The sequence below is a fragment of the Triturus cristatus genome, chromosome 3_2 (genome assembly GCF_964204655.1).
Source record: "Triturus cristatus chromosome 3_2, aTriCri1.1, whole genome shotgun sequence".
Lineage (NCBI taxonomy): Eukaryota > Metazoa > Chordata > Amphibia > Caudata > Salamandridae > Triturus > Triturus cristatus.
The window spans coordinates 287171875-287197181 of record NC_140584.1 but is presented as its reverse complement, the minus strand read 5'-3'; the positions used below and the strand labels follow the sequence as shown (position 1 = coordinate 287197181).

Below are 25307 nucleotides of genomic sequence, written 5' to 3'. Positions count from 1 at the left end.
AAACAAACAGTATGTTTCCCTGTCAAGATATATCTTTTTTTAAAAGGGAAATTCATCAGTTGATTATTCATTGAATGTCTCTCCATGCTGGCTGTCATGGCTGCCAGAGCAATGGCTGTGCATATTGACAGTGCATAGTTATGCCTACCACATGGACCCGTGTGTGACATCCACTGCTGGGTTTTGCTTTTTAACTGGCCAGGCGTTGCATGCTGGGTCTTTTATGACTTTTATGACCCTACATGTCATGCGGGCAATTTCAATTCATGCAACAATGCAGGGAGTTTGAAAAAGGGACGAGAATCACGCCCAGGGTTAACAAGCTATGTCGTGCACTTGTGCTACCACTACCAGGCCTGCGTTTTTTACCTACATAGGGGCATATTTACAAGGAGGCGATAATAAATTATCGCCGCTTTAGCGGCCGTTTTCGGCTGAAAAGCGGCGATAATTTTATCGCCTAATTAGCAAGGCCACGCTAACGCGTGAAACCTTGCTTTAGCGTGGGGATTCCTAACGCCCAGCTTTGCATCTCTAATGAGATGCAAAGTGAACGTTCCTGACCTGACATGACAGGAGAAATGTCGCTAAGCGACATTTCTCCTATCATCAAGCCCCACGCTATGAAGCATAGAGGCAGGAAAAGTAGCGATAACCCCTGTTATCGCTACTTTCCTTACGCCTGCTTCAGGACTGACTTAGCCATGATATCCTATGGAAGGTGGATATCATGGCTAAGTTTGTGAGTCCCTATCAACAAGCTAACGTGAGATTATCGCTGGGTTTCCAGCGATAATCTCATGTTTGGCAGTTAGCGCTAGGATTTTTATCGCTTTTGAGATAAGCGTTGCTAATAGCACGCTATCTCAGCGATAAAAATCCACGCTAGCCGGCGATAATTATCCTAGCGCTAAGTGCACTTAGCGATAATTATCGTCGGGTGTTGCTGATATGCCCCATAGAGCGCTAAAATGCTATTGAGGCTATAGAGAGAGAGAGAGCACATTTATCATAATTATTATAAATACATGTGGAACTATACTACTTACACCTTAATTTTGTTATCATAAAATCGATAACAAACTAATGGCAACATGATGATAAAAAAATATATGGATAAAATACAGAAGGAAATGTAAAAACAACTTATGAAAACAAGAGTCCTACAATATACAGCAGACGATAGATAGCACAACAGCCACCTTTTTACCAAGTATATTATCTGATTGTGATTCAGGGATGCGGTATGGAGACTGTTGTCCCATGAAAACAAACTTCATTTAAGGTGAAACTCACAAGGCATATGCCTTGAACATAAGTGATCCATGCCATTGTTGTCATTATAAGCAACTCTAGCATGTTCCGATGATCTCTCCATTTGTCGTGTAGAGTCTCACTTGCTATAGGTAATTGATCCTGACACTACTGCAAGCTTTTGTTTCTTAGCCATGCAGTTAGCATGTCATAATGAGCTGGCCTCAGCAGATAGACTAAGCATGTGCTGTGAGCTTTCGCATGTGTCCTATCGCAAGGTAGGATATCCTGCCCAGGCTGCTATTTTAGCAGATTGCAAAAAAGGAAGGGTATGATGCCGCACCACACAAGGGCGGCTCCTCCATTTGAGCGGAGAAGTGTCGCCCAACAGCCCCAGAGCTGAAAAATAAAATGGTTATAAAGTTTATTTGTCACTGGTTTATTTTTCAGCCACCCGTTACGAACTGTCAGGATGGGGTGGGCCAAGCGCTTCCAAGTGGCAGCAGCAAGGAGCTGTGCACTTTAAAATATGCATGTCTCTTTGGCCGGCCGTCTTGGGACGGGCAGCCAGACATGCACATTTTAAAGTTCCCTAACCTATGTGTCTTAGACAGCTGGATTAGAGAAAGCGCAGGCATCCAGTGCTCTTAGGAGTGGTGGGAGAGCCTGCTGTATCCAATCCTGGCACTGCTCTCATGCTGTGAGAGCAGCATCAGGATTGGGTAGTGCAGTTTCTTGTAGAGGGAGTTTCCTGGAAGACACCCAAGGGAGGAAGATGTCGCGCAACAAGGTAAGTGAATTTATTTATCTATTGGGGGGGGGGGGTTTGGCTCTCCACCCTCGGTACAATCTAGCCGCCACTGGCGCCGTACCATAAATCTTGGAGTTTCTTTGAAACTCCATAAATTGAGTCAACATCCTTCTTTGGCAATCCACATGATGTTGTAAGGACGACTGTATGAATCTTGCAAATCCGTTGCCTTAGTTGATTAGGGCAATTGCACATTGTGCTATTATTCTTCTGTCAACTCCATATTTGTTGGGGTTATTTGACCAGTTTTCAAAATCCCAGAGCTGCAAACGGCCCAGTGAATTAGACATTTGCTGGTGGAAACTGATGCGATCCACAAGTCACTTGTTGGACTCCAACCAGGCCAAATCATCCTTCCACCTTCTGAGGTCGCTAACTTGAGTAACATTAATTTGGGATAATCGCAAATACCTGCCAAAAGTGTTGTACAAGATCCTATATAACCATCAAGTTATTATTGCTGTCGGTTGCTCCTACAGGATTCTCAGAGGGTGATATTGTACTATGATGTTTGTGTGGACTCCATATTTCTTTGGGTTACTCGTGTGTTCTTCAATATAGTTTGCATTTCTAGACAGTGGCACTTGCATGTGGAATGAGTTGGCCCTGTTCTGTGACAGTCAAATCCTTGGAATTTCTTGGGTGCCCCATTGTATTTGGCATTACGCTATTATTGTTTCACTGGCTAGTGGCATGTTGCATTTGCAAAGTAAGCAGTTGTGGTTTTTCCAAATCCTTCACAAATTTAGACAACTCTGCTTGGATTTCGAAGATACATACACAGTATCCTAAATGTATTTGAATTTACATACTACTGGTGATGGTTCTTCTCATGCGAGTTATGCTTAAACATCTTTCCCTGTGTATTAGCTGTGTTTATTCATTCATTGAGTTTTGCAGCTTGTGCCCTAAACTGACCCAGAAGTCTCCCTTCATCTTTATTTCATCCGTGAAGTCAGGCTTCTTTGTACTTATACAAAAATAACAGGAGGGAACTCCTTTCATTCTTAGCCTATCCCTCCATACCAGCCAAAGGGGATTACCCTATGGTATTAAAGGGACTCTCACCCACTGAGATTCCAAGTGGCATGCTTTATCACAGAGTCCTCGTCCAGACACCTAGTGTACCTGGACAGTGATAGCAAAGGGAGCTCTTTGGTTATTGGGTGGGATCCTAGATTTAAAATAGTCTAGGGTGTCCTGAGGGTTATTTTCATTTTCAAAGGGCACTCTGAAAGAGTTATAAACAGGTGGGGATATACTATGAAAATTATTATTAAACATTTATAAAGCGCCTGGCTACCCTAAGGCATCCCCGTGCTGTCAGTGACAAGAAGAGCGGGAAAGCAGGCTGGTTATAAAATTGGTATCCCCATATCCCTGGGTCAACATGTTTCAGCCATCACACCAATGTCTCACCAGGCTAGTTGGCTTTCGTCGGGACCTCACAAGGATCCTGTTAGTATCCTGTATGTGTGCATTCAGTTGTGAAACTTCCATTCACCATACTCATACGTGCCAGACATACCAATCCATTTGGTCCTTATGTTCGCATTTCTTAAGTAGTGTCCTGTTTAGTGATCCATGAAGGTAAGGAGGCAGGTGGCCCATGTAGTCAAACTTTCATCAAAGGTCTCTTCCCAGCCTTGAACCTATTTGGTTCCTCCTTCTTCCACTAATCCTTTATGGGTTCCGGAGTAGCGTGCCACTCGCAGAAAAAGCACTTCAACGCCTCGTCAGGGGTAGTAAGCTCTATATAAATGCAATTTCATTACATTACATTACATCTTGCCCGGTACTTCGCCATCCTTCTAGTGTGCCTACAAAATATATGTCCGCTGACAGCTATTTTGTTCTCAGAACAAAGTGTACTTAGGTTCTCAGAGCGGTACGCATGCTTTTGGTGGTTTCCCAAGAGGGCAGAAAGAAAGCACATTCTTTCAAAGTGAATTGCTGTTTTACAGTCTCTGTAGACAGGAAATATTTCAAGATGGCTACGTAATTCACAATAATAAAGCAGTCAATCATTGGGAGGCAACAGCTGCCTGCAAACAAGAAAAATAGTGAGCCCTACTCACACCACTATGTTTGGCAGCAGTATACACTCTTTGAATGGAGAGGCATATGAAAAGGATATTGTAACTGGATGCCCCACTCACTGAGAGTGGGATTTAAATCCCCCAAGGTCACTGGGGTATTGTGATTTGTACTTTGTTTCAATGGATGAACTAATAATAGAAAAATGTATGGGGCTTTAGTGGGAGGAACTTTTTGAGGAGGGAGACATAAAGACATCACTAAGCATGGTAACACAGACTTCAAAATCTGTGAAGAAATTATCCTGAAAGATAAGGTGCTGATTACGTTCCCATAGGTGTCATTCAATAAGCTCAGAGTAGCTCGAAGGGTTTTTAGGTCTCGGCTAGCGTGGGATGCGCACATGCGCAGTCTTGCTGAGATTTTATGTTTTTAGGTATATTCTGTAAGGGGTTTTAAGCCCCGCCCCTCTTTTCCATTGGCTGGCGTCACCGTTTATGCTAAACGGTGGCCAGCCATTGGAAAAGAGCTTGTTGTGATGTTTTCCTTCGGCTATTTGAGCCGTCCCATTTGGACGGCCTCGCCTGCTTTCCTTCTGAAGTAAAAGGTTTCTTATCTTTATGGGGCCAAACACATGGCCCCATAAAGATAAGAAACCTTTTACTTCAGAAGGAAAGCAGGCGAGGCCGTCCAAGTGGGACGGGCGAAAAAGCCAAAAGTCTACGTCATGGCGAGCGCTTGTTTTAAAGCTGTTGTAGTAAGTCCCGTGAGTGATGTGTCAGATGTCCCTGTGATCAGAGCGCTTGTGATCGGAGGGTTTGGTGTTGATTTATTCTCGTCTCCTTCTCAAATAATCTTACAATGTGCCGTGCAACCGAAGGGCTTGCTATTTACAAACCCCACTAGTAAAGCAGCCGCCTCAGTGAATGTTTTATAATGTAAACATGTTTATTGCAAACGTGCGGCAGCCAAGTTTAGACACCTGCATTTTATTTGATTTAATTTTGTGGCATCTGCTTGCATTACACAAAGAGAAGCAACGAAAGCCCCGCCTGTTGGGTTTGTCAATGCTTGATACGTTTGTGATTTTAAGGGCGCACAACTGAGTGAGAGCTGTAGGGGCACATGAGCTGTGTGCCCCCCCACTTTCCCTCACACTGGACAGAGTGCACGTCTATGAGGCTGGCAGGACAAGCGCTGTCTGCTCCTGCTTCTTGGCGCTACATTTGCAGTTTTCTATAGCGCGACCACGACCCGAGGGTATCGGAGCACTTTACATGAGCACCAGTTGTGTTACACGAGGACACATTCATCTTTGCTCGGCAGGGGGGAATAGGTGATTTGGCCGGAATCACAGGATGTTTAGAGTCATTGCCGAGACTCGAACCTACCCGATCCTCCGCTCCAAAGTCATCCGCTCTGGGTGTTAGGCCACATCCTCCCCAGGTGCCTGTGCTGCTGAACTCTGCTGTCACGAGGCGCTCTCTTGCACCAGGATGTAGAAACCACTGCAGACCAGACATTAACTAAGTGATGAGGGCAAGAACAGGGGCTGTGGGCATGAGAGCACTTTCCGTCGCCCCTGCCACTGCCCACCCTTGAAGAATAGAGTGAGTGCCCCCCACCCCCCTGGTGACGGTCCCTGGTGATGGAGGGCAGAGGTCAGGGCTGCAGAGCGCCTCCTGCTGGGACACGTTACAAACTGGACAGAGTGCACGTCTATGAGGCTGGTAGGACAAGCGCTGTCTGCTCCTGCTTCTTGGCGCTACATTTGCAGTTTTCTATAGCGCGACCTCGACCCGAGGGTATCAGAGTGCTTTACATGAGCACCAGTTGTGTTACACGAGGACACATTCATCTTTGCTCGGCAGGGGGGGAATAGGTGATCTGGCCAGAATCACAGGATGTTTAGATACATTACCGAGACTCGAACCTACCCGATCCTCCGCTCCGAAGTCGTCCACTCTGGATGTTAGGCCACATCCTCCCCAGGTGCCTATGCGGCAGAACTCTGCTGTCACAAGGCGCTTTCTTGCACCAGGATGTAGAAACCACTGCAGACCAGGCAGACTGTTGTTGATAGATGCTGAGAAGGGAGCTAGAGATGGTGAGGTGGTCTGGTCCGGAGCATGTGTGGTTTGCGTTAGATTGCTGGTGCTGTTGAGACGACGAGGTCATAGTTGTGGCGTTTGAAGCGTGTTGGTTAAGCGATGTGTTGTATCGTGTTGACTGTGTCGATGAGGTAGGTGAGGGTGTCTCTTGTGTTTTTGAGCTTTGGTTTTCTGGGAAGGTGAAGTTACCCAAGAGGGTGGTGTGGGTGTGTCTGAAAGATCAGGTGGTGAGAGTGAGACCACCCGAGAATTCATCAATTATGATCTTATACGCGCAAGGAGGCTTTGGCGTTGAGTGTTACTTGCATAAGGTGCAGGACCAGGATGATTTACGGATGATAGCGAAGCCTCCTCCCTTATTTTGTGCACAGTTCACACAACAGCTGCTGTAGCCTGTGTGGCGATGGTTCCTAGGATGTGTGATGATGTGGGTGTGCGCCATGTTTTTGTGATAAGGAGGGTGTCAAGCTTGTCATAGCTGATGCGATCTGCGACGTCTGGTGCATGGAGTATGCTGAGTGAGCGTTAATGAGCATGAGTTAGAATGTGTGTTCTGTAGTTAAAGAGGTGTGTGCAGTAGTTAGTGGGGCGTGTACAAGGTTGTGTATGTGTAGCACCAATGCTATGCGAGTGTCTGGCTTGTCTGTATCTCGGTGTGGGGGTTGATGGTATGCGGGGCTGGGTGACGCACAGGGGTTTCTGGCACAAACAGTCAGTGCTTTTGTCTGAGTCTGCGCTTTTCTGGGGTGCCCAGGGGAGTTGACTGAAGTAAGGAGAAGGCAGGAAGTGATGTCACTTCCTGTGCAGATGAATGATGGGAAGTGAAGTGATTTCCTCTTGTTGGCTTCTCCTTTTCAAGTTGGTTTTGGTGGGATGCCAGTAATGTTGCTTGCTGAGGAGATTAGTGATGGGTCATTTATTATGTGGTGCCTCTGTGCAAGATAAACCTATCTTTAAAGTTTATAATCGGTACTGTCAATTGTAAGCAAGTGGAGAGCCAATTGCTCCTATAATCTTCTTAGCTGAGGCATTTGGGCATCAAATACGGATTTTAGGTCGAGCCTGGGCAGTACATGCGCTGCTCTGCGAGGCATGCTGTATTCAGGTATGGACTTGAAGCTCCGCCCATTCTCGGCCCATATTTTTCATTGGCTTGTGTCATTGTCCACAAGCTGCCTTTCTTAAGTATGTGTGAAGTGCTAACAAAGTGTGAGCCTTTGTTTTCCCTACTGCATTGGCATCAGGTGTGAGGCTCCTGACTGCTCCCAACTAAGAGACTCGAACAAAAGGAGGCCTACACACTTACCTATATACATGCATACATATATATGCATATATATATAAAGATATATATGTATACATATGTCAATATATATATGCATATATCTTTCCACATATATATGCATACATATAGATATATATGTATACATATGTCAATATATATATGCATATATTTTTCCACATATATATGCACATATATACATATATGTATACACTAAATAACAAACATTACAAATGCAACAGGTCTCGCATTTGTGAAAGTTGAAGCAATTTTATTAAAGATATCACTATATATACATATATCCATCCCAATATCACTAAAATATGCTTTTATACATGTATAGATCTGTATATGTATGCACACTATGCTATTATATACCTATATACATATATAGACCAACATGTATATGCACATATATACACATACAATACATCTGTATATCTAAATAACGAAACCTCTAAATGCGTGCATAAATATGCATATTATGTACATTGAAAACTGCTAACACAATAATAAAAACACTTCTAAAAAGAAACACCATTTGCTAAAAAAAATGCTCTAACTTGGACAAAGATGAGACCTGTTGCATTTTTAATGCTTGTTGTTACTGTATTTTGTTAAAAGATTCAGCTGTACTAGAGAGTGCTCTTTCCTAGGTACAGCAGAAGACGAAGGCTAGAATGTGTTGATTAAAGTCCTCACTGTGAGATTCTCTTTACTTCTGACCAGTCGCGGCTGGCATGGCTCGTGGGGGGTGGGGGAGGGGGGTGGGGCAGCGAGTTGGGCGGCGGCAGGTGTCGCACAAGAGGTGGAGGGGGGATCGAATATTTAAAAAAAAGAAAACTTACCTCGAGGCTGGGTCCCGCATCTTCTGTGCTCTTGTTCTCCTGCCTCTGACAGGAACTGGAAGCAGGCAGCCAAGCTCGATCCCCTAAGCCAATCACAATTCTGCAATGTCAGCGTTGTGATTGGTCTGAGCGCCGAGACACAGCGCTCAGCCAGGGGCTGGAGGAGTGGGCATGTTCTCCATGCAGGATGTAATGCAGCCTGCATGGAGAACAGGGAAGTGCGCATGACTGTTTTGGGCTGCCTGAGAGGGCCGACCAAACAGTCATTGTGCACTTAGGAGTGGGCTAGCCACTCCCCCCCTGCCCTGCTGAAAGAGCCGAGCAGCCCCGCCTACTCGCCCGCTGCAAAGCAGGCAGCAGGACAGGAAACATAAAATGACAATAACTTTAAGTTATTGTCATTTTATGTTTCTCACTGTTTAAATCAGTGGGGCAATGCTCCTCCTCCATAGCGGAGGAGCCGCCCCTGCTTCCGATTCTCCTGAAAACAGGAGCTACCAGCACCATTGGAATTACAAGGTCTGCAGTAAGTCCCAGGAGTCGGCTTTTGTACAGACTATGGATGCTAAAAGCAGAGATCCCGGTAAGAGACTGAAGTCAGTGATGAGACCAGCAGAATCGGGCCTGGTATTTCTGATTCTGCTGCTCATTCCTCCATTCGGGAGAGATTCTTAGGAAACGCCTCATAATCCCCTGATAACTCCACAAGATCAGTGGAGTTACCAGGCGAGTAATGCTGTCCATCTGTAATGCAACTGGTGCTCATGCAAAGTGCTCTGATACCTTAGATTCGAGTTCGTGCAATATAAAATGCTACCCTAAGTGATGTAGGAGTGACTTAGAGAATTGGAGATTTTGAGTAATTGTCCTCATGTAGTTGCTGTAAATGCAATTTTTGGTATCAGAGTATGTCTGGTTGGTGTACAGGCACCCACAGTTAAATATTTCAAATATGCTGGGTCTGACGGACTGGTTACTACCCTGTCCCTCACAACCACCTCTCATCAGATAGATTTGCTCCAAGTCTTAACCATTACCAATGTTTGATGCCATTTCATGCAGCCCAGTTGAGGATCTCACTGTGCGGCTTAGCGTTGGTTGTGGCTTCCTCTCGGAGAGTCTTGCTGGGGTTGCAGGTGTTGTTCTGAAAGACTAGTTATACGTCTACCTTTGAGAGCAGCATACTGATAAGTGGCAAGAAAGAGAATTGAATTCAAGTTTGAGACAGTGGTTGGAAAATCATTCTCTCTGGTCTAACTTTTTACAGACATAAGCATCAGGTGAGGGTGTGAACTGTGACTTAATCAAGGACTACTATTGGGGTGGATAACTTACGGCCCAAGGCAAGTTGGTAATGTCATGATGGAGGGGCATCTGCTCTGGGTAACAAAGATGATTTTTTATCCATTCAAGGTTAAGCTCACTGTTTAACCAAGTTCAATCCTTTACTAGTACCCGTGTCCCATCAGATGCTGGGGCTTCTGATGAGAGTGGTAGGTAATCTGAAGACATTATTTGAAGATTACAGTCCACCACTGTTAGCGTGTTCATTGTCAAACATAACCTGCACAACGAGTTAGAAGACTTAGGGCCAGATGTGTGAACATTAGAAATAGCGAGTTCCTAATTGCGATTTTCTCCCAATCACAGATATGGAATCACTATTACTAATTTATGAAAGTTCTAAATTAAAATCAATGATTCCTAGTGGGTGGCAAATCGACCTATCTCATGAATATTAATGAGGTAGGTCACAATTTGCGACCCATTAGGAATGGTAAATCACAGAGAGGGCTGGAGTCAGCAGACCACCAGGTCTATTATTGCTTTCAAATAAAGCTTTCTTTTTTTCTTTGAAATGCAGCCTTTTTCCATAAAGGAAATGGGATGCGTTTCAAAAGAAAACAACAAAACATTTAAATAAATCACTTCACGGCGAAAGATACTGATGAGTCCATATTCTCAAAATCCCATAATAAGCATTCGAGAATATAAAATGTGCAGATCCGCACACCAATTCAAATGTGAGGAAGCATGGGACCGATATCGTAGTCCGATCGGCAGACGTGTATTACGCGAATGCTTATTATGGGATTTTGAGAATATGGACTCATCAGTATCTTTCGCCGTGAAGTGATTTGTATTGCACAGCACCTCCCTACTTTAGTACTTTGGAATCCCTCAGAAATTATTTATCTGAACCTATATTAAGAAACTCTCCTATTTCTGAGTACACGGCGATATATGAATTACAGACCTTAAGATGACCGTTTACATTTTTCCCTACTACTTACAGATACTGCCCTGAAGAAGTTCTTATCTCAAAGAACGAAACGCGTTGGCTGATCTTTTATTTTATGGAAAAACATATGAAAATTAAAAGGAATTATAAGGACTTACTCCAGCTTGGACTTTTCTCTGGTGCACCTTCCTTTTTTGTAAAAAAGTTCTTTCTCATCTGATTTTCAGTGGAGTCCCTCTGCGGCGGACTTTGGAAGAGTTATGCACAGGATATTTACTATTGTACATTTGGGTTTGAGGTGCTGAACCAGTGGTCAGCCGTGGTGGTTTCTTTTGGTTAAGAACAAAACATTTAAAATTCATTTTTAGGTCGAGCCTGGGCAGCGCATGCGCTGCTCTGCGACATGCTGTATTGTAGTATGGACTAGAAACCCCAGCCACTCTCCGCCCATATTTGTCATTGGCTTGTGCCAATGTCCTTCGTACATGCTGGCTTCTGATACTTTAATTGACTTGTTAGTCCCTCCTTAGTACCGCCTTGTCTTCATTTGTAACGGGGAGGCGATGCGGATGTTTATAGGTGACACGGCTGGAAGCGCTGAAGATAACAAATATCACAGTAGACTCTTTCACCCTCGACCTCCCATGGAGTAAATAGGATCGTGCTATAAGGTTAGTCGCGCAAGTACTATACTAGCGGGGCGTTTGATCCCTACAACCCACGGTCTTTCAGTGGTTGATCCTTTATACTATAGGTAAAAGGCGGTGCCCTCCAAAAACGAATGCTATGTACCCTCCGGGGACCCTGAAACAGAAACATGTTGACCATACCTAGCACGGTGAAGGGATAATTGGTTCCCAAATCACCGCTCACTTCTTTTAATACCATGCCGTTGTACCTTTAATTAAATTAGTTTATTAACAACCGCAATGGATTTTAGATCACTTCATCACTAATTCACGGGCCACCACTCAGTTATAGATGTGCATCCCTGTCTCCAGGTGTATGCCCCCCTCCATCAAACAAAGGTTTTGAAGGGCGAGGACGGCCTATGATGACGCATGACACCAGGTGGTGTGCGAGGCCAGTCCTTCACTTTTTGTGAGATGCCCCAGTTGTCGCGCATCTCTTAAATTCCTGTAGGAATCCCAATTAGGGACAGCCCCATTTGTGTTTACATTCATTTGTAACCTCCCATGAGAACTGGCCCTTTTACTTGGGTTGTTACATGGTACGTCCTTTTTAGTCTATAAGCACTATTTTCTTTAATGAGTTTCTTCTACTGCAGGCACGACATACTTTGCTGAAACATTTCACTTTCCAAGCAACCCTCTCCCCGCCTTGGCTACGCTGCTTTGGAGGTCGCTTTATTTGATACTTTATATGTACAAAAAGGACTCGCCTGCATGTCGCGACGTCGTGTTTTAACTTTAATTAAGTTTATTTCTTCCTTGTATAACAAATCTGCTAAGCTGTTCACCCCCTCCGGCCCCCACCTCAGAGCCACGGCATCCCAGGAATGTCAGCCCCTGGTTTGTGTGAGCAGCGGTGACGCTAGGGGGTGCTTGCCAATTTTCCTAGAGTTGGCATATGTACTTGTTTTCAATTTTTGGTTACCATCCAACTTGGATCTGCAACAAAAAATAAAAGCTCCGTGTCCTGGTATTTCGATGCATGCCAACAAACAAAACTCTGAGCCCTCTGCAGCAGGAACATTAATCACCGCGTTATCTTTGACTTACCAAGGAGGCACTGACACCGGTGGGTAAATAGTGCCTGCTGCCTCGGGATGGTGGATGTAGCTGTAGTCTGTGGAGTCACTGACCGTGACTGGCACAGCCCTCAGCAACCCTTCAAGAGCAGGAGAGGGCAGCACATGTCAAGAAGGTCACGGATGTTCCTTACTTTAATTTCTTCGGGGGCTGTAGCAATTCCTTGTGGCTCGGACTGTCTGCGCTAGGAATCTGTAATGCAAACATCATGCTATCCATCAACAGGAGTGGGCGCCTGGTGTGTAGCAAATCAGAAAGCAGCGCCGAATCCACGTGAGCTGGGCCCGACATGCGCAGAGCAGATTCTGTCTCCGCCTCCATGGTAGAATGCACCGGATCCACTTGTCCTAGAGGCTGAGGTCGGTCCTCAACAAGGCAGATGTTCTCTTCTATATCCGGTGCCAGCCATTTCAAAAACAATATGTCAAAGACGCACTTCAAATCCCCTGAGGCCATCACCTTCACCTGTGATCTCCGAGGCAGCTAAATCAAATTTAGGGATGCACAGCAGGGATTTTCTTATTTAATTGTGTGCAGGCCGCAAGTCTTCGTTGCGCATGCAGTTTGGCTAGATGTAAGTGTGTGAATAAAACAGTTTAGTGCGGTGATGCGGACACCGGCACTAAAATGCATTTGTTGAATCCCTAATGGGTGTTACGTGGCAAGGCTGCCCAATGCCCAGTGAGCGAAAATAAAATAGCCCCGGTCCTATGAAATAAGTGCCGGTGCTGAGCACCGGAAAGCACCAGCACAAATTAAGCACTGTGAGCTACCTGACCAGTTTATTTTGTTTTATGGACAGCTCATCTCCAGAGTGTCTAGAAACTAAGAGCCATCCCCCTCGTTTCCGCTTTTACGATGTGACAAGGAAGCTGGAAACTTTTTCTTACATCGCCATGGCGGGAGCTTCCCGAATTGCGCGAATTTCATTTATTATTGGGCAGAATAAAAAAGAATTTGCAATGCAATATGTCTCGTATTAATGAAAGCTTGAGCTATTGGCATTGCAAATAATAATGCAACGCCAATAGCTCAAACTTTCAGTAATGCAAGACCTATTGCATTGCAAATGCTTGTTTAAGAGCAGGCAGTGGTTCGTGGGAACGCTGCATGCTCTTAACGAATATTTGTTTTTACATTCTTAAAGGGGAAGGTTCCCCTGGGGACCCCTTCTCATTTGCGAATGATATTCACTACCTTTCAGTAATTGGTAAAAAATAGTTCGGTCGCAAAACATTAATGCATACTACTCATATTGGTATTTGGAAGGGACGCCCCAAACACTCCCCTTCCAAATACCTCTTGGTAAACGCAAAATGCAATTCTGTAGAATTGCAGTTTGGTGTTTGTCCATTTATTTATCACATTTTTGTAGCAGTTCATTCAGAGAATTCTATTGTTTAATTACCTGACTAATTACCTGACTTCCCTGTTCCGCGAATTGATCATTTTATAAATTGCAATATGAAAATGTTCTATTGAGACCAAAGTACAATGGGATTTTTAAAAATAATATATTTTTTTCACAGAAAACTGTTGGTCTGGCATTGCAGTTGGATTATTTTGGGTTGTTGAATGTTGGGGAGTGATAATAATAAGGCTCGCCGCACCCACCCTCAAAACCAGCACCTGGCTTTGAATGACTATAAATGTCAACCTAGTAAAAAACAGGAGAAACAGAATTCAGCAGTGGTGTGGATCAATGAGTTTAGGGTTGTGAAGGCACCAGCATTAAGATACTTTGATGTGGAAATAAAAGCAGTTAATGCTATTGAAAAGGTGTTTGCTGCTGTTGTGCACCAGTAGCGTAACGAATCAATGATTACCGCTGACGATGATTAGCAGGCTTTGAGGGAAGCAGAAAAAAGATAACTCCATGACTAGACGAGAAGCCATGGCCTTCTAGTTGGGTTCCTTCAAGTTATGCAGGCTGTTCCTGCAGGGAATCGGCATACGGTTACGTGGCATCACAAACTAGTGGCTCATTGCAGTATGGCTATAGGGGCTGAGCGCCCACCACTATTCACGGCTGAAGGGTTGGCAGATCTTCTGGAGTTTCATTTCATCGGTTGTATGTTGCAGGCGAGAAGTACATGGTTACACCTTGATTGCCATGCTTGCCATTCACAAGGCTGCATGAAGGTTCCTTTGATGATGTTGAGGGTGGTTTACATGTGGCCTCCTCCCATGGAAGCATCGTAGAGGCTCTGAACGAAAAGCAGTGGTCGGTTGATTCGGCATGCGATGAAGATCCGAAAAGAGCAAAAGGCGTGATATTAGGAGGTTGTCAAAGCAGTTGATCAAGTGGTGAATCGATAGGGCCTGGTCTGGGTGGAATTGTTGGCACGTCACTTATGGGTTCCTCGGGGTAAGAGACTGGTTAGCAGTAGAAGATTGTTGGCCTTGTCTATGAGGAACATCTGGGCAGGATATTTACCAAACATCATGAGAGAGTTTTTTGGTGGACGGGAGTTAAAAGGAGAACTTAAATTAAATGGGAGGGGGCGTCCAGTGTGTTTCAGTAATGAGAGTTAGAAGTTGTATATATCCAAGTATTGTGTCATATAAGGTTCTGGGTACAGTTTGGGAGGAACTGGCTTTTGAGTGAATAGGGACATTTGCCATGCTCAGCGGTGACATGAGTATGTTTTTAGATGTGTGCAGTACTGCTCCAGGAGAGTCGAGGTGTGGTTTGTGCAGGGGATGTCACTAGAGATGATACCTGTTTATTTGGAAGTGAGAGTTTCCCCAAGCAGTTGGTTACTGAGATGGTGTGCTGTAGTTTTCATGTAAGATGGTGAATATTTTGAGGGGGGGGCTCATTCGACATCTCATGGTAAAACTGTATCATGTCCACCTGAATGAGTTGGCGATGCAGCGAGCGCAAGGTAAATAGTTTTATTTATTTATTTACTTACCTTACTCCATGCCGTCATATGTCCGACTCTACTACCCTCCCACCCTGTCCCTCCCCCGCTCCGCCACCCGCAGCACTCCCTCGGCAAGCCGCCAATAATGATTATTGACAGTGTGAATATGCTCCAATTAGACTCACTGTTTGTAAGTAAATCTTATGTTGGAATGCAAAAAATGTAACATTGACACGGCCTTCCTGGGCCTTCATTGGGCACTCCTGATCTAGAGGGATAAGTCAAATTGGTTGAATACTCTCTAGTGGAAGCAAATAATCCCAAAATTTAGTCGAAAAACCTTTCATAGTAAAACTGCCTGCTCTAAATATAAATGGTACTTTACTTGTATTTCCTATTACATTGTTAGCATACATGGCCATCTTTTCTGTACTTTTTCAATCTACAATGTATTGGAGGGAGGGTAAATCCCTCCAGCTGTATCACTCTTTTTTTGGCTGCAAACATTTACTTTGGCAGTGATAAAGAACTCAGATGCTAATACTAATGGTCCCAACTACTTTTTAAAATATTTTTTTTCTCGCTGACAATTCTCTTTTTTTCCCATGGGAAGTAAAGCTTTTCCCCACTTGTTACTTCAACTTAGTCCCTGGCCTTTAAAAGGCTCCCCCATTACTTCAACCTGGATAACGTACCACCATTCTACGTCCAAATGCGGCAAATTTGGGCCCTTACACTGGCCGTAGGTGTAGGATTTGATTATGTTGAAGTAATGGTTGAAAGCATTGCATTCAAAATGGAGTGCAGCTATATTTCGATTTTCAGCCAAAAATACTTTCTCTTTACAAAAAACTTTTATCTAAAGTGGTTTTCAATACTTTACTGTCTCTGAAAGTGCCTTTGTACCCTTTGCACTTGAGCGGCACATGGGGAAGGTGTTGTAGTAATTGCCTAAAGACCTGAAGCTGAGCTCAGGTAGATGGGTTGCTAGGATACTGTGATGTGGTTGACCTGGGAAGATGTCTTCCTCTGGCATTGTGAGGTCATGAAACGTTCAGTGGGTGGGAGATGTTGTATTACTTCTGGAGTTAGTGATCGGATGCCTGCCCGGTCAGACGTCTTTTGTGGTGTTTGAGCAGGAAGCCATGTTAAGAATCCTACTCGTCATGGTAACTTCTCACCCCTTAAGTGATCTTCAGCAGGACATGCAGACATGCGCACAGCCAGCTGGTGGGTCGGACTGCAGTAATAGAGGGGGTTTTAACATATTGTGACTATTGTGTGGCTTTGGGGCTGGGGTTAGTATATATTTCGATTGTAATTTGGTTTTCTGCGCTTGTGCCTTAAACACGAGATTCTTATTAGTTGAATGTTGCGTATGTTGGAGATTCTGATTGGAGCAGTGGCAGTTTAACATACCCTAGACCAGTGCTCAATTTGAGCCGGTGGTTTCCAGTGCTCTGCACCATCACTTAATTGTCAACATCATACTTAGGATAGTCTGCCACATGGTGTCGCAGCTCATCTAATTTAGAGAGGAGCAGAACAATGGCTGTTTATAAATACAATATACATTAAAAAAATTGCTAATACCATTCCTTTAGCTTTGGAGACCTGGAATAATCTGAACTGTCACGCTTGCAGGTGAGAGAAATGATTAGTAGTTGTTTTGGTACCACGATTGGCAGCGATGTCAGGGGCAATGGGTGGTGCAAGCTGCAGTGGCCTCCTGGTCAGGGCCCTGGCACTTATTATTTTACAAATTAAGCACTGCCCTTCACCCATACCGAAGGTAGCATATCAAAGAGATCTTTTTATTTTATTTTTTTATTTTTGCACCCAGAATTTTACATAGAGCGAACTTGACCCAAAGGTATCGGGTATCAGAGCTCTTTACATGAGCACCAGTTGCGTTGCACAAGGACACATTCATTTTTATTAGGCACGGGGAGATTAAGTGATTTGCACAGACTCACAGGATGTTGAGCGTCATTGCCGGGACTCGAACCTGGTTCCCCAGATCTGAGATCGACCCCCATAGCCCCTTCGGCCACATCCTCTCCCCAAATGCTTCTTATTCTTATTGCTTCTAATAAACCAGATTTTCCTCCTAGCTACCGTATCCGAGCTTTCTTTACAGCAAGTTGTCTCGCACTAGAGGTGTGGAGGTTACCAAAGGGGAAGGTGTTTGGCAAAAGTACTGTTATTTTTCTCTGGCCTGTTTTGCCAACCTTGCGTTGTTTGAAGTTATTTCTTTGGCTTGCCTCCACAGAAGGATTTTCTGATCTGCCAGTTCAGTGCTCTATTCGCAGCTGTCCTCTTTCGACGATACCTGCACCCCGTGTACACGAGCTCCACCATCAGACATGCAGTGGCCACGCTCCTTGGACTCTACATCTGCATGTTCTGCTTCGGGTGGTAAGTCATGGCGGACAAGCCTGTGCGGTCAATGGCACATGGACATAACAGACAGCTGCTTTAATGCCAAACATGCTACTAACTCATTGCGTTACAACAGTACCCTAGGACAAGACAGCCATTTATCCATTCTATCCAGGGCCTGATGACCCCGCTCTCGCCACCCACATCCTCTAGACCTATCAGCAAATCCTCTTGGACCTAGCGGTCCTCTCCGCATCTTAGGCCACTCAGTCCTACCTCGTCCTGGACATAGCGCCCCCCCCCCTCCTAGACCTACAGGTCTCCCCTTCCTGGACTAGCTGGCCCTCCTCCCTCATTTCCCCGCCTCCCTCTCCTCTATCCTGGACCTACTGTCCGTCCTTCCACGTTCTGGACCTACTGACACACTTTTCGCATGCTGGACCTACCAGCTCTGTTCCCTCACCCTGCACCTACCTATCCTCATGTCTATCCTGGACCTACCGGCCCTCTAGAATCCACCATGTCAAGCGCCTTGCCACGGTTTATGTGAAAACGCAGCCAACCATCAGGTCCCTTTCTGTCCAAGCCACAACAATGATACCGCAGGTAGATTGTGGGTCTGGGGGCGCCCTCCACTGAGAGTGCACCTGCCAGGCCTATTGTCCAATCTCCTGCTGTCTGTGAACATCCCTCAGATCTGAATGAACTCGTTCTCAACATCTGGCAGATAGATGTACCCGGCTGCACCTGGCACGAGAACTGCTTCATGTTTTATCTCTTCGTGAACTAACATCCGCATCCCAGCTCGTTTAACCACTCAGACTTCCTTATTTACCCTCCTTCTCGTCTGGTACGGCTGCTGCCCCCCTGTGGCTTGGGAAAACTGTCCCTCAGTATGAGACGTTTTAAGGCATGGGCAAAGTGGGCTCTGGCCCAGGGCCCCAGCCTTTCAGGCCCCCCCACTCCCGATGATGATCCTGGATCCTGGATAATTCTTTAAAAGATTGTTGTAAATAGCATTTTCCTTTAATTTATTTTTCATGTGGATCGTGTGTGAGAGTCTATAAAACATTTTTCTGACAAATGTTGTGTTTATGTTTCATGCAATATTCATTAAAAAAAAATCCTTTTAGGTCAAAACAGGACCTCACATATGAGAAATGGGAGGGTGTCATAGAGATTATTTGCATTAATATTAATGAGCTGCTGCAGGTTTACAATATTGGAAGCACGCATCACTGTCCCTGAATATTATATGGAAACACATTTAGAATGTGTACCAGTGTGCCTGGGCACTGTCAGTGACCTGGCCAAAGAGGACATGACAGAGTTGAAACTGGATCATAAATTCAAAGCTGTTCTGAACAAGGGCCCCCAAAATCCGTTTGGCCCAGGGTCCCCAAAATCCTTAGGACGTCTCTGCCCTCATTGAGCACTGATGGAGATATTACTAACCGGTGAGCCTCATTACTCTAATCCTTAGTTCTCCCCGTCACAGACCTTGTTCCCTCCCACTCTGTTTTTAGGTCGAAGCCTAGCGTAAGACTGCGCACATGCGCAGTCTCGCTGGCGAGATTTTATGACCTTGAGGGAGATTCACTAGTGGGCTTTAAGCCCCGCCCTCTTTCCCATTGGCCGGCGTCACTGTTTATGCTAAACGGTGGCCGGCCATTGGGAAAGAGCTCTGTGTGTTGTACTCTTTTCTCTCTTTCTGCCATCCCACTTGGACTGACTGCCCTGACTTACTTCTGGCGTAAAAGGTTTGTTATCTTAATGGGGCGAAACAGGTGGCCCGAAGCGACAGGGCAGCTGACACAGGAACCCACGAGACTGACGCTTCTCTAACTTCTTTTGAAGACGCTGACATTTCTCTCCAGGATGTAGCTCGCCTGAGAGCGAATTCTGTAAAACTGAATTTAAACTCTTAACAATGTAGTTTATTTTAAGTACCGCACTAAAAGCAACATTTTAGTACTGAGATTGAAGAACGTGTATGTAACAACCTACTTTGGGGCATATTATCAAGGCCGCCGTTAAAATTATCGCCGCTTTAGCGGCAGGAAACTGCCGCTAAAAGCGGCGATAATAGGCTTGATAATATGCCGCAGAGAATACCAATAGAAGCCCAGGTTCTGGTGTGAACATGGGCCTCTATTGGAATTCTCTGCGGCATATTATCAAGCCCATTATCGCTGCTTTAGCGGCAGTTTTGTGCTTTCAGAGCAGCAGTCTGCCAGGGGTGAGGGAGAGCTCTTATTTTCAGCTCCAGCATAGCCAAACACAAATGCCTCACTTAGAGGCCCGCAAACAGCACATGTTTTGTTCCGATCTCATCCTGGCTGGGAGCTAGCTGGAGCTAAGCACCTCGAGGAAACAAAGACACTCAGCTTGTCACTTTCTTAAGAAAACAAGCATTGGCATAGCCAATAGGTCTCGCCTTTGGGACCTTATAAGTGTTTAGCCATGCAACATTTAATGTTGTTGCAGTAAGGATATTGTGCTGCATAACTAAATACTTATAACGTCCCAAAGGCGAGACCTATTGGCTATGCCAATGCTTGTTTCTTGATCTTTCGATGTGGCTTGTTAGTTGTAGATGGAGAGAGGGGAGTGACTATTCTTGAGGGAGCAGAGGGGTGTTTTAGTTTAAAAGAAATCTATAATTCTCTGTCTCAAGGAGGACGGCGCCTCACGTTGCAATGACTGTGATGGGGAGGCCAAGTGAAGAGGCAATGCACGTGCTCACTTTCAGCCATTTACAACCAAGGTAAGGAAAATGCCCCGCCCCTCTTTCCGTATGGCCTCATGGTTGCAGGGGGGGAGGTTAAAAGAAAGTCATAACTGGGGTAGAGCAAGCCTATCAGTCATTGGTCCCGATGCCACTTCAGCCGCTGCACCAATGACAGCCCTGATGCTGAAGCAAGCCGTCATGCTGCACGCGCACAACAAGCAGCTGACCCGGAACTGTTCTCCTTTTCTCTCTCCCCGCTAGCAGGGGCGTCACCTGTGCCCAGAGCCCGAGGCCTCATGCACAGCACTCGCACCTCAGGGAAGCTGCCATCCATCACCAACACCTTACAGTCCCTGGCTTTCTTGCCACCTTGACCTAAGAATGAACGACCTGGAGCCATTGTCCTGCCTTGACCCTCTGGCCTTTGCCATGTCTTAAGGTGGGGACAATTTGAAGGAAGCAAGGGTCAGTGGAACGTATCTCAGTATTGGGCCCTTGATGCAGTGAGATTTTGACTGCCTTCGGCTCCTCCTAAGGGGTGACGAGCAGCTGTTAAAGAACATTAAAACCGTGTGGAATCTGTGATCCTGAGTGCAACTCAATGCCAGAACTAACCATTCAGGGACAATTGTGTTTTTTAAATGTAAAGTATGGGAACTGTGTTTTGTACAACCAAAAGTGCTCAGGAACCTCGTTCCCAATAGATCCTCCCCACTTCGACCTCTGGTTATGAGTGAGGAGCAACGCTAATTCACAGGGCACGAGTCGGGGGTACATCCACCCACTTTTTTCACAGGGTGGACGCAGGGCCGGCTTTAGGGCAGTGCGACTAGTGCGGCCACACTGGACGCTGACCTGTGGAGGGGGAGCCGAACTCAGGGGGGCTCAGTGATTAGCAATAACTTAGGATGGGAGAGATTAGGGGCACTTATGCCCGGTGGTAGTGAGAGAATGCGAGGAGGTGGTCAGGGGGTTTGGGGACGGCAAAAAATGATTCTCGCACCGGGCGCCACCAGCGCTAAAGCCGGGCCTGGGTGGAAGCCATCTACCCTGACAAGAAGTTGGGCCCCACTAAAAAAGATGCTGAATTTCCTGGTGTAATTTTAAAACACCAGGACACATTCAGCAGCGCCTGTTGTTTGCTTTCGATTGGCAACACCGTGCAGGTGGGGACAGGATAGGGCTCTCTTATTTCACACTCCTGCTGGGCCCATAACAAAGGCCGAATCTGAGGGGTCATCAGGCCTCCTTTTGTTAGAGTCTCCTGGCTGGGAGCAGTCAGGAACCTCACACCTTATGCAAATGCAGCAGAGGGGAAACAAAGTCGCACACATTGTTAGCACTTCACACATACTTAAGAGAGGCAGCATTTCACTTTGTTCAGGCTCTGTTTATGAGATATGCATGCACTGTAAGAATATCAGATGTGTGGATCTTTCCCAGTATTTTTACAAAATAAATAGCATTTATATACGCTTACTACCCTTGAGGAGGCGTTGTAATAATTTAAATATCACTATTTTTTCTTTTAAAGCACTATGGGTAGAGGAAGCTTTACGCTGACAAAAGGCAACATTGGTTTGCATGAAGCTTGCAAAAGTGTGAATCTTCTGCCTAAATCAGGAGGGTGTGCAAGTATACTCGAAATGTGCTCAAATGTACTCATGATAGACCTGCTAAAGATATAAGTGAGGGCTTAGGATCTGATGTCACTTCTTGTGATGCCACTTGCATACTGATTAACTAGGTTAGTCCCCCCACTTATGTTTTTTAGGACTTGTGCTCTGCTAATTCATCCCTCCTCTCTCTCTCTGCTGCAGGTACACAGCTCTACTGGTGGGTGACGTGCTCCTTTGCTATGGAATCCTGCTCACTGCTGACCGGAAGCACGTGCACATGTGAGTCAGCCCGAGGGGGCGGGTTATGGGAGGGAGAGTTCCACATGGCCGAGGGGAAGCGATTGCCTTGTTCAGTTCCATTGCTTTCCAGTACTTGTCACAAAGTCCCCTTTTGATTGTGGGTTTTTTCTTTCATGCTCATTTAACCACTTCCTTTTTCGAATATTACATTTCCCAAAGGGAAAAAGTATTGATTAATTTAATTGCCACAATTAGTACTCTGTGTTGGTGTATGTAGGTCGTTAGCACAGGCACTTATTTTGGGGCAAGGACTTTGACCTGGAGCAAGAAAGAATGGCAGGAGAATGGAGAAAGAAGGCTTACAAGAAATACACTGAACAGTGAAACATGAGGAAAATGGGAATGTAAAAGAACTTGCAAAAGTAAGATAAAAGACAGGAAGTGTAGAGTGGTGGTGAAAATAGGCATAAAGCGTAATCAAGACTGGGCAGCCTAGGAATTACCTGCAAGGGAGGTAAAGTGTCGGCTTCGTAAATTGTAACAAGCATTTGCAATGCATTAGGTCTCGCATTTACGCAAGTTTGAGCTATTGACATTGCAAATAACAATGCCTATTGGCATTGTCATTTACAATGCCAATAGCTCAAACTCGCGTAAATGCGAGACCTAATGCATTGCAAATGCTTGTTTAAAATAGATTAGGAGTTTAAACTTTCAGATTTTTGTGAATCTCCCCCAAAAGAGTAAACAAACACAAGCATTTGCAATGCAATAGGTCTCGCATTTATAAGAGTTTGAGCTATTGGCATTGTAAAATTACAATGCCTTTTATTTATGCTTTGGTTTTAAAACAAATAAAAGGCATTGTCATTTACAATGTCAGTAGCATAAACTCGCATAAAAGCAGTGTGTGGAGTGCAGCAGTGTGCGGCGTGCAGCAGTGTGCGGCGTGCAGCAGCGTGTGGCGTGCAGCAGCGTGTGGCGTGCAGCAGCGTGTGGCGTGCAGCGGCTTGCAGCGGTGTGCGGCATGCAGCAGTGTACGGCATGCAGCAGTGTGCTGCGTGCAGCAGTGTCGTGCAGCATGCAGCAGTGAGTAATGCAGCAGTGTGCAGCAGTGTGTGGCGTGCAGCAGTGTGCGGCATTGTGTGGCGTGCAGCATTGTGCGGCGTGCAGCATTGTGCGGCGTGCAGCATTGTGCGGCGTGCAGCAGTGTGCGGTGTGCAGCAGTGTGCGGTGTGCAGCAGTGTGCGGTGTGCAGCAGTGTGCGGTGTGCAGCAGTGTGCGGCGTGCAGCGGCATGCAGCAGTGTGTGGCGTGCAGCAGTGTGCGGCGTGCAGCAGTGTGTGGCATGCAGCAGTGTTTCGTGTAGCAGTGTGAGGCATGCAGCAGTGTGCGGCGTGCAGCAGTGTGCGGCATGCCGCAGTGTGCGGCATGCAGCAGTGTGCGGCATGCAGCAGTGTGTGGCGTGCAGCAGTGTGTGGCGTGCAGCGGCATGCAGCAGTGTGTGGCGTGCAGCAGTGTGCGGCGTGCAGCAGTGTGCGGCGTGCAGCAGTGTGTGGCATGCAGCAGTGTTTCGTGTAGCAGTGTGCGGCATGCAGCAGTGTGCGGCGTGCAGCAGTGTGTAATGCAGCAGTGTGCGCAGCATTGTGCGGCGTGCGGTAGTGTGCGGCGTGCAGCAGTGTGCAGTGTGCAGCAGTGTGTGGAGTGCAGCAGTGTGTGGCGTGCAGCAGTGTTTCATGTAGCATTGTGTGCCGTTCAGCAGTGTGTGGCGTGCAGCAGTGTGTGGTGTGCAGCAGTGTGTGGCGTGCAGCAGTGTGCGGCGTGCAGCAGTGTGCGGCGTGCAGCGGCATGCAGCAGTGTGTGGCGTGCAGCAGTGTGTGGCGTGCAGCAGTGTGTGGCGTGCAGCAGTGTGCGGCGTGCAGCAGTGTGCGGCGTGCAGCGGCATGCAGCAGTGTGCGGCGTGCAGCAGTGTGCGGCGTGCAGCAGTGTGAGGCGTGCAGCAGTGTGTGGCGTGCAGCAGTGTGTGGCATGCAGCAGTGTGTGGCGTGCAGCGGCGTGCAGCTGTGTGCGGCATGCAGCAGTGTGTGGCGTGCAGCAGTGTGTGGCGTGCAGCAGTGTGCGGCGTGCAACAGTGTGTGGCATGCAGCAGTGTGGCGTGCAGCAGTGTGCGGCGTGCAGCAGTGTGCGGCGTGCAGCGGCATGCAGCAGTGTGCGGCGTGCAGCAGTGTGTGGCATGCAGCAGTGTGAGGCGTGCAGCAGTGTGTGGCGTGCAGTAGTGTGTGGTGTGCAGCAGTGTGTGGCGTGCAGCGGCATGCAGCAGTGTGCGGCATGCAGCAGTGTGTGGCATGCAGCAGTGTGTGGCGTGCAGCAGTGTGTGGCGTGCAGCAGTGTGCGCCGTTCAGCAGTGTGTGGCGTGCAGCAGTGTGTGGTGTGCAGCAGTGTGTGGCGTGCAGCAGTGTGCGGCGTGCAGCAGTGTGCGGCGTGCAGCGGCATGCAGCAGTGTGTGGCGTGCAGCAGTGTGTGGCATGCAGCAGTGTGTGGCGTGCAGCAGTGTGCGGCGTGCAGCAGTGTGCGGCGTGCAGCAGTGTGCGGCGTGCAGCGGCATGCAGCAGTGTGCGGCGTGCAGCAGTGTGCGGCGTGCAGCAGTGTGCGGCGTGCAGCAGTGTGTGGCGTGCAGCAGTGTGTGGCGTGCAGCAGTGTGCGGCGTGCAGCAGTGTGCGGCGTGCAGCGGCATGCAGCAGTGTGCGGCGTGCAGCAGTGTGCGGCGTGCAGCAGTGTGAGGCGTGCAGCAGTGTGAGGCGTGCAGCAGTGTGTGGCGTGCAGCGGCGTGCAGCAGTGTGCGGCATGCAGCAGTGTGTGGCATGCAGCAGTGTGTGGCATGCAGCAGTGTGCGGCGTGCAGCAGTGTGCGGCGTGCAGCAGTGTGTGGCGTGCAGCAGTGTGCGGCGTGCAGCAGTGTGCGGCGTGCAGCGGCATGCAGCAGTGTGCGGCGTGCAGCAGTGTGAGGCGTGCAGCAGTGTGTGGCATGCAGCAGTGTGTGGCGTGCAGCAGTGTGTGGCGTGCAGCAGTGTGTGGCGTGCAGCAGCGTGCAGCAGTGTGCGGCATGCAGC

At 46.9% G+C, this 25307-nt stretch overlaps 1 protein-coding gene across 2 annotated transcripts in view; it reads left to right on the top strand.

The window, feature by feature from the left end:
* The window catches only part of LOC146857163 (membrane-bound glycerophospholipid O-acyltransferase 2-like), a 151760-nt gene that overhangs the window by 30777 nt on the left and 95676 nt on the right, over positions 1 to 25307 (top strand). For both annotated transcript variants that reach the window (XM_085647652.1, XM_085647653.1), the window contains exons 2-3: positions 17500 to 17645; positions 22161 to 22238. In XM_085647652.1, coding sequence (XP_085503778.1) covers positions 17500 to 17645; positions 22161 to 22238 — 224 coding nt within the window. The remainder of the gene's footprint in view (positions 1 to 17499; positions 17646 to 22160; positions 22239 to 25307) is intronic.